A 13,748-nucleotide genomic window follows, 5' to 3' on the forward strand; every position below is an offset into this window, starting at 1 on the left:
TAATTCGAATTTAATACTTTTACATTAAAAAAAGGAATTAATATTTCTATTTATATTAATATTTATAATTAAATAATTTTCTTTTATTATTTTAATTAATTTGAATTTTCAATGAATAATGAATTAAAACCAAGAGATGGCGCTGTTAATATCGCGGGAAAAATTTAATTTAAATGATATTTAATGCTTTAAATTTTTTATTTGCGAAATTTAATGGTTAATTTTTTTTGGGTCAAATGATACAAAAGGGAGTACAAAACACGTTAAGAGACACCGTAGCCGTTTGTATATCAACAGGTGTCCGGTTGTGGTGGGGGAGTTGAAGCTCTGATAAGCTTTCAGGCGGTCCAAAAGCTGCTCTCCGTACAGTCCGTTGCCATCTGTGCTTGAAGGAAAACTGAAATCGTTATAAAAAGGGAAAGCTTTCGGAAATTTCTTTCTATAATAGTTATTAAGAATTGAACTTGATGAACGTTTTTGGTGTTTTTGTGTAGTACTATTTTTTTTATTGCAACTTTTTAAAAGTGATAAAAAGATTTCAATAATTTAAAAAAATGATTCATAATAATCACGTGTCGGGTTTAGAAAATACTTCAACGGGAAGTTTGCAAAACTCTCCGGGGGCGCAAAGAAAACCCATCAGATTGAAAAATATTGCAACGAAAGTTGAGGCCTTTGATTCGTTACACACGAAACATAATCACGTAAGTTTTTTAAAAAAAAAGTTTTTTGATTCCTTTTGAATTAAAATCAATTCAATTCGACGTTTTAAATTTATGTTTAAAACCGATTGAGACGTTTCAAACACCTGATACGTAATTGAAATCTATTTCGGTTTTAATTCACTTCCAATCAGCTCCTTTTTGTGTCCAACTGATTTATTTCTTAAAAAAAATTTAATTAATTTATTTGAATTTAAATATTTTACCGCCTATTTTTACCTTCTTATTAGCGCCACCTTTCATTTTTATTTTAATTATAACTTATTAGTTGTTAAAATTATTGATAGATGTCTATTACATATTTTATGAAAATTTGCTAATTAATTAATAAATTAAAATTATATAAACTAATTACTATATAGTGCTCCTAGTTAAAATGATTTAATTAAATTTTATGTTTAATTATTTTTGTGAATTAATATAATTTTTTGACATTTTGAAGATTTAAATTATTCGCCTTAAAGATTTTTTTTTCTTATTTTATGATCGAATTTCTGTCGTTTAGCTTAAACCAAGACGTAAAGTACGTTTAAAACTAAAGCTTCGAATTTGTAGAGAGTCATCCCCGGTCTTAAATTCCCCGATAATGTCCTTACGGGGGTAAAGTCCCGGCGATAAAAGTTTGTTTTAAGAGGATTTTGGAATGAATTATCGAAAAAAATTATATTAAAATTAAAATTGACAATTTTATATTCAACCAAGATCTTTTGGTTTCATCGAAAAATAAGTTGAATGCAATATTGCATTGAGAAACTGGAGGTAAAAGGCTTTAAAAGAATATTTTCGAAAACGCTTCTCTGATTTACCACAAAGGGAAAGCACGAAAGGGTCGGGGGTTGTGCGCAATTTTTAAACGGAACCTCATTCTACATTGGGAGGGTATAGAATCGTACCTCGCAATATCTCGAAACGGCATCGAATGGGATTTCTTTGACGAAAAGAATCTGTCGTCTACATTTATATCAAAAAAATAATATTAAAAAATGTTAATTTTAAAGAAAACAGTTTTAAAACAAATGTTGATACAGTAAAACCTTGATATATAGGGTTATTTTTGAATGAAGTAAAACTAGAACTAACACTAGATCTAGAACTAGAAAGTTTCGGGTTTAGCCGTGCGTCCGTGCGACTACTGTTAATTTTAGTTTTAATTGTTAAGCAGCGCTAGCGCTAAGGCAGCGCTAAGGGTTTAGCCGTCTTAAAAGACGTATGGCTAAACACAAATGATTCTAGTTCTAGGTATAGTGTTAGTTCTACATAGTAACAGTGCTAGTGTAAAATTAGAATTAACACTATCTAACTTGTAGTTTTATACCAGCACTGTTACTATGTAGAACTAACACTATACTTAGAACTAGAATCATTCAGGTTTAGCCGTCTTTAGAGACGTGCTTTAAACCCGAATTCGTGTTTAGTGCAATTGCTCTTAAGATGGCGTAAGCCTCCGCAGAAAAAATAGTTAATTGATCTGGCAAGCGATAGTATTCTTCAATCTCCAATGAAGGGACATAAATATACTGTATAAAACACTTTTCGGCTCTTGAACCAGCGAACCATCCGTACATATGCAATGTGCATCCGGCCATGTGTTCCTTATGTATTACTCAATCTCCTTATCTACCATACTAATCATTCCACTGTTTGATTTTAAGCATTTACATAATCCAGGGACAAATATTATCATCTGACGTTTTATTCCATGGTGTGCATATTTTTAGGTTATATCTAAATGTCAAGTTTGTTTTGACTGTCTTTTTAAACTTTAAGTTGACATTTAAAACATTAAAATTAATAAATTTATAATCGAAATTCGTAATAAACAAATACTTTTAAAGATCAAAATCTGACTCTATTATACGGCATACTCGGTCGGAAAAATTCAACGAAGAGAACGGTTAAACGTAGTGAAAATGAAATATGAGATGGTTTTTAGTTTTGACATATTGGAATGTGGCATGTGGCAGATAATAAATTTCACGTTAATTTAAAAACGATTTTGTACCATTTTAAATCGACGTTCAATGTAGATTACAATCAATAAAATGTAATATTTCATAACCGTTATTATTTACGTTTTTATTTTGTATGGTTTTCTCATCCATTAGGTAGTTATGTTGACATCAAAAAAATCCTGGAAACCACAACTCGAAATATATAGGTATATTAAAACAAGTAAAAACGAGAAAGAACAGGACTATTAAAGTGAGATAAAAGAAAACCCGGGTGAAAATATACGTTGATGACGCTATTTTGAAGTGAAATTAGGGTTGTATTTATACTCGTAATACCAACCGAAAAAAAAAAATTAATCCCAACCTCATCGAGAAAGCAATTTTTAATTTAACGCTTCAAATTTCGCATTCAATTCAAATTTTGGGTATTGTATCTAATTTTCATCAGTTATATTTATTTAATTCAACTCAACATTTTTTTTTAAGTAGAAATTGAATTTATAAATACCAATTTTATACCTTAAAACTTATTATTATGCTTATAAGACAATAATACGTTTCTCTAATAAGCATGATAAAGAGATTATTTCGACGAAATCCCGCACAACTAGTAAGGTAAATAACTACTAATTACTCAAACGACTCTATAATCCAATTACAAACGTAGACATAACCTTAAAAAAAGTTTCTCGTGTAATTGCACTAATAACAATGTTGTTTGTTTTCTTTCTCCTCCGGAAAAGTGTTGGGGTATTAAATCCAAGAGGAAAGGGGCCCTTGAACGAACGTATCGTGTGGGAAAAAAGATTACCGAGCGATTTATGTACGCGTTAGCAGTTTTCCCAACGGACCTCAACGAACATCTGGTGAAATACTATTTCACGACTTTTTTTAAAGATGTTTTACTATTTTACTTTTTATTTATATTTTGTTACTTAATATGTGTAATTTTAACCCATAAAAACTCAAACGTCAACTTGACATTTAAGTTGACGTCTGTCATTATTATAAATACGTATATATTGTCGAAATGGTTTTGATTCATGTTGGATTTGCAATCATCAATTTGTTAACCGGGTAAGACGTATATGTACATAAACAAAAAAACGGTTACTTTGCCCGATTAATAAGTTAATATGTTTAACTTACCCCAAAAAAAACTTAAACATCAATTTGACATTTAAGTTGACATCTGTCATGTATTATACGTATAGGATTGTAATTAGAGAGATTTTAAGATTACTCGTGATTACCTAACTTTGGTTACAAAGTTTTATTTAAAAAAAATTACCTTTTACGTAAAATGTTAAATTACAAAAAAAAAAATTAATAATTTTTTGTCCACATAATCGAAATCACCACAACTGTGGTTTTGATTCCTGTTGGATTTGTATATTTTTCTTAAACGCACATTACATTTTATAATTGTTCGTAATCCATCTGATTCATCATTGTTAAAAAAAGAAAATTAAACAAATAAATACAATGAATGATGGTAAAAACGTCGCACAATTCAGCAATTTCTTCTAAGAAAAATGATCCAATATTATACAATGGGAAAAATTCGATGATCAAATTAAATGCGTGGTGTGGTGTGCACGTGAAAATATTAGTTGGACCCGTGTTTCGATTTCCATTTTATGTGGGATTTTCGCTTACAAATTTCACGCTTTAACATGTTTCATTAAGTATTTCATTGTTGTATGATGGGATTAAACAATTCGTTTCAAGCATACGAACTGGTTAACTTGGCAAATATAAATTTATCTTTACGTGGGTTTTCGTTACAAAATCTTTCTTTCCCTTTTGTTATTGTAAAGGATCAATTATGCGCAAACGAGTAAATCAATTTTTTTACCTACCCACACACGAACACCACATATATATAACACAGTTTATGGTAATTTAGTAATTTCGAGTAAACCTAGGTATTTACCATCAGGATTTTATTTATAAATATTAATACATGCCAAACAAGAACAGTTAATTGAATATTATTCTATTGATTTTAACAATAAATTACTAAATAATAACACAAAATAACAATTAATGAATTTTTCAAACCACTCCGCATCCTCTCTCGACTAAATGAAGGATTAGATACTACTAATAGATTCCTTTTGCAAATACTAAATAGTGTTTCCAGAAGACTAGATGATTAGATACTACTAATAGAAGTCTTACTACTTTTATTAGAAGAATATTGCATAAAAAGATTAAGTAGTGCTTGCAAAACGCTAGATATCGCTAAAGCGAGAGTAAATAGTGCATGCAGAAGACTAAATAATGTTTCCAAAACTTAATAATGCTTGCAAAACGCTAGCATTTGTTAATAGATGAGTAAATAGTGCTTGCAGAAGACAAAACAGTGATTGCATAACTAAATAGTGCTTGCAGACCGCTAGAAAGCTTCTTGTATAAATAAAAGAAGCTGGTGAAATGATAAATTTGTAATATATCTTCATTTTTGGCAAATGTGGATAACGCGGTCTGGTTAAATATCATTAAACAGGATTATATCTTCTAAAGACATTCATTTCCATGTTTCTTTAAAAATAGCGGGATGGATTACCACTCTCGAACAGTATAAGAAAATCTTAAATACATATTTATATTTTTTAACAGTTCAAATGTCAAATTTAATTAAGTCTAATTTATAACTTCAAATAAAACTTTGTTTTCTAATTTTAATTCAATGTGTATCTTATGACGAATAACGTATTTAAGGATATAACAGATGAGACGTTCAGAAAATGCTACAATTTTGTGTTTTTCCAACCGTAAATTTGCCCCGTATCTCGTCGTAATAATAAAACTACGTATATCTTTTAGATACGCTTTTAAAACTGAACGTTTTACAGAAAGTTATGAAGGATATTGTATTATTTCGTCAAGAGGAAAATTAATTTAACGTTAAGGAGGATTTTATTAATGTTTAAGTGAATCTTTCGGTAAATATTTTCTTTGCTAATCCTTCTACTCCGCACCGTTTTTTTTCCTTGTCATTCAACAAGGAAAATTTACCAGAATCTATTTGAATACCAAATCCATTTTAATGCAACCTTTATTCTTTTTTGCTTGTCGCATTAGAATAAAACCTTTTTACCATGGTGAAATGGGGAGAAATAAAATGTAAATCGACTTTTTTATGATGTTTTAGGTTAGCAGGAAGAGTGTTTATATTTTTCAAACCGGAAATATTTTATGAAGAATTTAATAAAAAAAATCTGCTTAATCATGAACTTTTGTAATGACTTGTTTACTTTTTATTACTTTTTATAATTTTGTTCAACCAAAGCGTTTTTTTAAACAAATATTTCTGTGGTGTTTATTTTGCTAACATGGTTACTTTGTCTTTAATATTTCCTCTTTATTTCCCTTTCAATCGTTTGAATTGTTGAAGGAAGACAACATGGGATATACTGTACAAACTTTTTTAAAGACTTATTTACGTTTTACATTTTCTAATTTTGTTCAACTAAAGCATTTTTGTGTTTATTTTGCTAATATGCTTAAAAGGAAATATTTTTTTATTTATTTAATTTACGTTAAATGAATTTCTAATGATTTTGTTAAAACTATGGATATAACACCTCTTACATTTCCCTCTTAATCGTTTGAATTGTTGTTGGCCATCGAAATTTAAGTGCTGTCATCCCTCTACGTCGAGTGTTTTGACAGCGGTCAATGGGAATTAAACAAGTTAAACAAATTATTATTCTAAATCATCGTTGATAGCGGTTCACCCTTTAAGTTTTCAACAAAAATTATTAAATTTTATTTCAGGTTATGTAATGTGTCAAATTAACATTTACAAAAGTACCAATTTTTAGATCAAATATCATCCCAATTTTCGATTTAATAATAGAAAACAAACAAGTATTTCCCAGTTAACGACGGAAAATGACGTAAAAGGGTCGTTATAAAAGGTAAAACAGCATTGTAAATATTAGCATCTCCACTTTTCCAAATCAGGACCCGACCCGATCCGGCCAGGTTTGTTTCGCGTTCGTTGTCGGAGTGCGTTTTCTCCCTCGCAAAAGCACCTACAATGGCGAACTCAAACATTTGACAGAAATCCGATACGGTTGTGCAAAATGTCATGTTTTACAACTACTAAAAGGTGGATGAGAAGATCAAAAGTAGTATATTTGAACGTATTCGATAACAAACTATAATACTAAACAGAAAAGTTTTATAAAACTTTAAGAATGAGAAACCGTTTAGAGCGGTATACAAGGTTACGATCGTCCTTAAGGATGCCGTCATCGTTAAAGAAATGGGAATTTCTTCTTAAGAATCGCTTCCGTACATTACTGTGGTCACGTATCCGAATTACACTCATATATTTGTGAAATTTGGGAATTTTTATAAAATTACATTGTTATGTTTTAATTAAATCAGTTAATTATTTTATTTTAATAACTCGCAAATATAATATTTGATTTAATCGTTTTTATTATTGCATTTCTCGCTTCACCCTTTCACAAATAAAATACAACCCTAGGGACACAATACGTTTTCCAATATAATATATTTCACGTGGAACGTCCCTGGTGGTCGATTTAGTAAATCGCGTCGATTTTTCCTGATTTAAACCGACCGTTTTTCACTTAAACGTCGACTTTAAAATGTTAAAAATGAAATGGAATTGTACCCTTTCAAAATAAATTTATTATTTTTGACTTTTTAAATGTCAACTTGAAGTTTAAAATGACAGTAAAAAAAAATTTTACGTTTAGATATAACCTAACATTAAAAATCAAAATTTTGAAAATAATTAAAAAAAAAGAAAACGAATAAAAAGAATTACAAGGTAAAGTGAAAAAACGGATATATATTTTTCGTGTTTGATTTTCGTATAGTTCCACTCTCGCTGGGAGATGAAATTCGTAAAAAAACCGCGAAAAAAGTCGCGACCCTTCCAAACACAAAACCTCCATTTAGGAATTAAATGAAAACGCGAAGACAACCTGCACTGATTACTCTTCAGTGTTTCTATTCGCCTTTTTTGCCAGAAAAATTACGTTGACAAGTTTTGTTTTTGGAAACATCTCGCAATAATTAAAAAGTAATCTCATTTTTGTAACGGATTTTTTCCTTCATTCATTCATTCGTATTATTTGTGTTGTCGAATTTCTAAGAAAGAAACGTTTTTGTTATCACGTATTTAGTGAGTGAATAGTTTGAGTACTCTTCGTTACTCTTGACACATATTTTTTCAAACGTCAAGGTATTTCCAACTCCACGACCATATCATCTCCGATGACTAAAAATCTCATCGCTCCGTACACGACTACAGAAATCGGTATATAAAATCCTTGGAAATTCACTTTTATTTCTCAGTCTGAAACTGTTTAAACATCAGTTCCGTATATCAGTAACAAACAAACAAATTTTAAATCGACAGTGAGTTAAAATTTAAAAAAATGCACGGGTTTAAACAAAAACCGCTTTGTTTAAATAATTTTTCTGATCGCAATAAGGACGTTTTTGATTCGTTAGCCCACACAGGAATTAAAGAGGTAAGAGTTTCAAAATTAAAAGGAATTTGTTAATTTTTTATGTGTACATAAATTTGATATAGAAATCATTTTGCGCAAACTAAAAAAATTTCTTGCGTAAATAACTTACTATTTAAATGTGTCCACAGCAACAGAAAATAACATAAAATCCTCGGAACTGCATGTATGCTCCTCAGTTTTGTTAAACCAGCCTTTATATCCCAATAATATACTAAAAAAAAGATAAATAAACAAATTTAATAAACAAGCCGATTAAAGTGGGATGAAATGAGCGAGTACAATCAAAAACCGATTTGTTTGAATAATTATTCCGATAGCGATAAATGCTTATTTGATTCGCTGTGTTATACTGCAACGAAAATTGGAATTAATCCGGTGAGATTTTCTAAAATTAGTTACAATAAATGAAAAAAATAATTATTTTAATCGATATTGATGATAAAATCTGTCATATCAAATACAACGGGTTAATCCTGTTAATCCTCTTTAGATTTTAAACTATCTAGTGTATCAAATTAATAAGCTGTAACGTTTTTGCATAATGTCAAATCATTTTACATTTGATCTAAACGTCATTTGTACTAACTTTCAGTTGAAAAACGTTTACAAAAAAAGTAATGTAATTATTATTATTTAATCATTACCTAATTAAATTTAAAAGAAATATATTTTTAAATAGATTAAAAAAATACTTGATACCACAATACCATATGAATAGCATTTTAATAACTTTTTTAATAAAATCTTTTTAAAGTGATTATTGAAATTATATGTGGCTATTTTGTATTTTTATTATAGTGTTTAAACACCGAGATTGGTAGTGATAACGAACGCTGCTTTTGACAGTGAATTTAGCAGCGATACAACTTCAAACTCGTAAATCGAAAACACCTGTTTATGTCAATACATTTAGGAATACCTAGAAGGCATTCATTTTTGTGATAAACGAAATATTCGGATTAAACCCACCGAAAAAAAAATAACTTCCAATTCTATCAAGTTTGTATAACATAAATAAATGTAACTTAAATAAATTCCTTTTTTTTTAATTTAAAACGTCATATTGATAGTGACAGCGACCAATTTTTAGGTTAAATTCTGTCATTTTCTATTTTAATAAACAAAAAGATTTTATTAATTTTCCGTAAAATGCTACAAAACATCTTTTAAAGTATAATTAAAATTTTGCGGTCTTTGCAAAGTATTTAAAACTCAAATCGGGCGATCGGAATTTCGCTTACTTTGAGCTCCCGCATTGATTTATAATTCCCCTAAACGGTTTTCGAGAGGTTTAAGTCGTTTAAAGAGCCTTTGAACAGGTTTTTAAACTTTTTGTGATCCGTGACTACGCACATTTCCTTTCTTTTTCTATTTTTCCCCTTCGAACATTGATGAATTATCATTTCAAGTTAGTGAAATATATTAAGAGGAAACTTTACTTTAGAGATAATTAAATTTAACAAGTTTAAGTGTCACGAATTTGCATCTCCGTAACCGCGTCACAGTGAGTAGTCTTCTCTTAGAGACTCCGAAAACTTTATTATAAATTGGAATGTGCGTTGACTAATTGTTGAGCTCCGTTTCGATTTACCATGTCACGAGCGCGGTTCAACAAGAAGTTGTCGCCGGAATTATCAACCCGCAGAAATTGAATAATTCAGTTAATTAATTTCTGCTTGTTTCGATTCGCAATCAATCTATATTATTTAAAGTTTCACTTAATATTTTATGTTTACTAAAGAAATCACATGCTTTTTTTCCTCAATACGATTCTATTTTAACATGTGATTTTTTTCTTTTCATATGATCGATAAGAAATCATCGAGTAAATATTGTCACAAGAATCATAAGATTTATATAAATACATTTATTTATTTACTGCACTTAAATCATAAGTTTTTTGTAAAATCCAATAACAATATTAATTAAATTTAACTATGACATCATCCCCATAAGCTGCATGCTTACGGTAGAAGCCATTGTATGGTCCAAGATTACGTGGCCTCACTGTAACTTTGCAATGCAGATTTCCAAGCTCTAGCCAATTCAATTTACCTCCAAAGGCTGTCCGTTAAACTACCCATACAGTGACTTTGACGATCTAATTCTCATCGTTTATCACTTACAAAAAAATTAATCAAAAATTATCTTTTGACGTAAATAAATGTCATTTTGACGTTTACAATGACAGTTAAAAAAAACAATTTTTACCGTTATTTATTTATGATGATAATAAAAATAAATAGTTTTTATTGTTTAATAATTATAGAAACTGTACAGTTAGTTCCTTTCTAATCTTATAATGACACAACTTTAAGGGGATTCATCTGGAAACTTCGCTAAGTTATAGTTGTTTCGTAGTCAGAGTTTGTGTACACATGGAATTCCGACGAAATTTCCAAAGTAAATTTGCTTTGCGGCAAGGTTTTAGTTTTTTTCGCTTCATTTTTCGCTCTTCAAATCTTTTTATGGTTTTAAAATAATTGGATCCACCTTTTACAACTCGAAAAAATATATGTTGTAACATTAGAACATGACATAAAAAAATTATTTTCTTTTATAACACAAATAAAAAGAGTTTATTAACTAAATGGAATTCGTGGTTACTTTCAATCTTTTTGCAACTCTATACCACGAAACTAAGTTGTATTTAAAAGACGACTTTCAGAGAAGTTTCTCTCTGGGAATTTCCGAATCATATACATATTTTATCTAAACAGACCAAGGTAAATTTTGATACTCAATTAACCTATGGTAATAAACTAAACTAATTGTAACGATAGGACGGAACTCTGCGTTGAAAATTTACATTCACGACACCAGTAAAAGTGCAAAGTGGCCTACCTTTAGTCGGAGATTCTAATTATAGTTTTGTTTGCTTAAAATGTAATTTATTAACACATCTGATTTAGCTGACTTAGTGAAAAAATTAGGTTATGTTTCAAATTTATATCGTTGACAGATTATAAGTAACCTACTGTAACCTACTTTATCGACATTAATAAAAAAGGTAAAATTTAATGAAACAATTTTAATTTTTAAATAAATTTTAAAACTGAATCATTTGTAAGTTCAATATATTGCGAGTTATATAATTAAAAAAGTAATCTATTTTATTGACGTTAATAAAAATCAATGACGTCTCAAATTTCATATCTAAATTGGTGAAAATTAAATTATTTTCTTATTTATTAATAATTAAGCGATTATTATTAATTTTCGATTAATTTAATCCAGGTAAATCAGTGTAAAAGTAAATATACATGATATTTTTTTAAAATTACTTCATAACGTTAAGTGACATTTCCACATAACCTCACTTATACAAATTTCCTGAAATTTCAATTTATATTTATTAATGTTAAATTAGGAGGGTCCTTTTGAAATTGCTACAAATAATCCATAAATTTCCTTTCAGACAGAAAACAGGGGAACAAATCTTTTTTATTCAACGTTTTATGTAAAAAAAAACCTTTAATGATTTGTTTGCGTGATCTCCAATAACACCATTGAAAGTTCTTCATCGTTTGGGAACATAGAATAAATTTTCTTCTTTATCTCTGCTTGGAGGAACAAAATTTTATCGCGTACCATCGATTATTTTCACAAGAAAGTTGCAGGTTCAAGAAGGTGAAATAACTTTGAGTCTCGACGTGCGCACACAATCCTAATGTATTTATTGCCGGTATGAGAGGGCGTGCATAGAGTCTAAAGTAGATTATCACGTATCGCCCGCTGTGCACACGCCCTCCTACCATAGGAGCTATTAAAGGGAAGGTGGAGAAGCACCGTTTCCTTTCCGCGCAACTTCATATGTCTACATTCTGTTTACTTTATGCTCGGGATCTTTTGATTTGAACCATCTCGCAATTTAACTAGGCTTAATTAAGATTATTTGAGTGTCTAATTGAATTAGAAGTCCAATCTTATAACCGACCGTATGTATATGTAGTATTATTGAAGCGTAAAATGAATAATTATTAGTTTTCCTAAGTTTAGATTGAGGCGAAATTAGAATATCTAGCTTTAGGTCGGAAATAAATAAATCGGAGTTAAATCTGATTGTGAGAGTGTTTGAATTTATCTTTAACGAGAACGGTTTTAATACGAAAAAGGGAGAGGGTTCGAAATAAAAGGATAAAACGGAAACCGATTCTGCTCCGCGTTCGTTTATTAACGAGATCGACAAAATTCCTTGAATTTGTACGGTTTAATTCACTTTTCCGGATCGATTCACAAATAAATAATCTTGAGTTGAAATTTATTCGTATGGAAAGATTTATTTAATAATTTTATTTCATGTTTGAGTTAATGTTTCGTTTTAACAACATAACCTAGCTTATCTTCGTTCCCAATTAATTCTATATTAATAACCGTTTAGTGTAATATGGATCAATAAGCTAATACATATCAGTTTCTAATTGGAAGTGTTTAGCATTAACCCAAGTTTTAGTTCAAAATAATATTGAATTTCAATAATATTGCATGTTTAAACATAACCTAACAATATAAAAGATTTATATGTCAAAGTTATAGTATTTACCATTAGCGACATCTCTTGGGATTAATAAATAATTTATTTTAATCTATAAATCCGGTATCAATCAACCCAAATTAACCCAACCCAAGTTATAGTTCTAAATAATGTATTTCAATAATTTGTAAGTTTCAACTTAAGTATAAAAAAAGTAAATAAGATTTGTATATCAAAAAGATAAGGATAATAAGGATTTGCTATTGGCGACATCTCTTGTAATTAATAAATAGTATATTCTAACCTATAAACTTGATATGAAATAATAAAATTTTTTTTTCTAGGAAACACCATGCAACAATCACGTATGCTTAGGTAGCCTTATGTTACAAAATGGTAAAAACGCAAGAATACGAAGCCCACAAGAAATTTTATTGCACGCCAAAGATTTTCTCGATCAATTCTTTACTAGAAGGTAAGTTAACTTTTACGATAATCGTTATTAGTTTTACCAGAACATGTTTGAGTTTACAAAGAAAATTTTAAGAAACAGACGTTTTCGTGGATATATGTAACATAAATTTGATTTACAGTTTGATTTAAGGTATTAGATTAAAATTGATGAGATGGACGTGTTAATTTGACAAGTAAAGCCGATCGATGTCCAATTGATTTACATCGATTAAAGCGTTCAATCAAGTTTGGCTTGTTAGAATTAGAAGGTTTTTATTTAATAAGTTGAGGTTATATTAATTTATTCTATAAAAAATGTTACCAACCTATTTTTTTTTTGACAGAAAACTCGGGTAATATTTCGCATTTATTAAATTTTCTCGAATTTGAACCTTTAGATTTATTTGATAAGTTTATGGGGGTGTTTAAATTCTCGATTCCAATTAAAATTCGAATCGGGGCAGAGGCGAAACCTGTTGCAGAGAAAATAAATTGATAAACACACTGTTAACTAATCGTTTTACAAAATTATAAATTGTTCGATTAAATTTATTGATTTCACCTTATTTAAAAACAATAAATCGTTAAATAAAACGACTCGGACTTACTACAAGATATATGT

General features: G+C 29.2%; 1 protein-coding gene and 1 long non-coding RNA gene across 5 annotated transcripts in view; one reads left to right on the top strand and one right to left on the bottom strand.

The window, feature by feature from the left end:
* Nucleotides 1-144: 144 nt before the first annotated feature.
* LOC111427475 (uncharacterized) lies at nucleotides 145-11,169 on the bottom strand. Its single transcript, XR_002707945.2, has 3 exons — nucleotides 11,044-11,169; nucleotides 8,309-8,410; nucleotides 145-397 (listed from the first exon to the last, which is right to left on the bottom strand). It is a non-coding gene; the product is annotated as an uncharacterized lncRNA (long non-coding RNA).
* The window catches only part of LOC111427474 (Nitric oxide synthase), a 33,949-nt gene continuing 20,567 nt past the window's right edge, over nucleotides 367-13,748 (top strand). For 2 of the 4 annotated variants that reach the window (XM_023062638.2, XM_023062640.2), the window contains exons 1-2: nucleotides 367-704; nucleotides 13,018-13,148. In XM_023062638.2, the coding sequence (XP_022918406.2) occupies nucleotides 555-704; nucleotides 13,018-13,148 (281 nt within the window). In that variant the 5' untranslated portion in view covers nucleotides 367-554. Of the gene's footprint in view, nucleotides 705-7,936; nucleotides 8,200-8,327; nucleotides 8,575-13,017; nucleotides 13,149-13,748 lie in introns of those variants that run through there. The other 2 variants (XM_071194081.1, XM_023062639.2) reach the window with 2 other exon arrangements.

Source organism: Onthophagus taurus, chromosome 2 (assembly GCF_036711975.1).
Source record: "Onthophagus taurus isolate NC chromosome 2, IU_Otau_3.0, whole genome shotgun sequence".
NCBI lineage: Eukaryota > Metazoa > Arthropoda > Insecta > Coleoptera > Scarabaeidae > Onthophagus > Onthophagus taurus.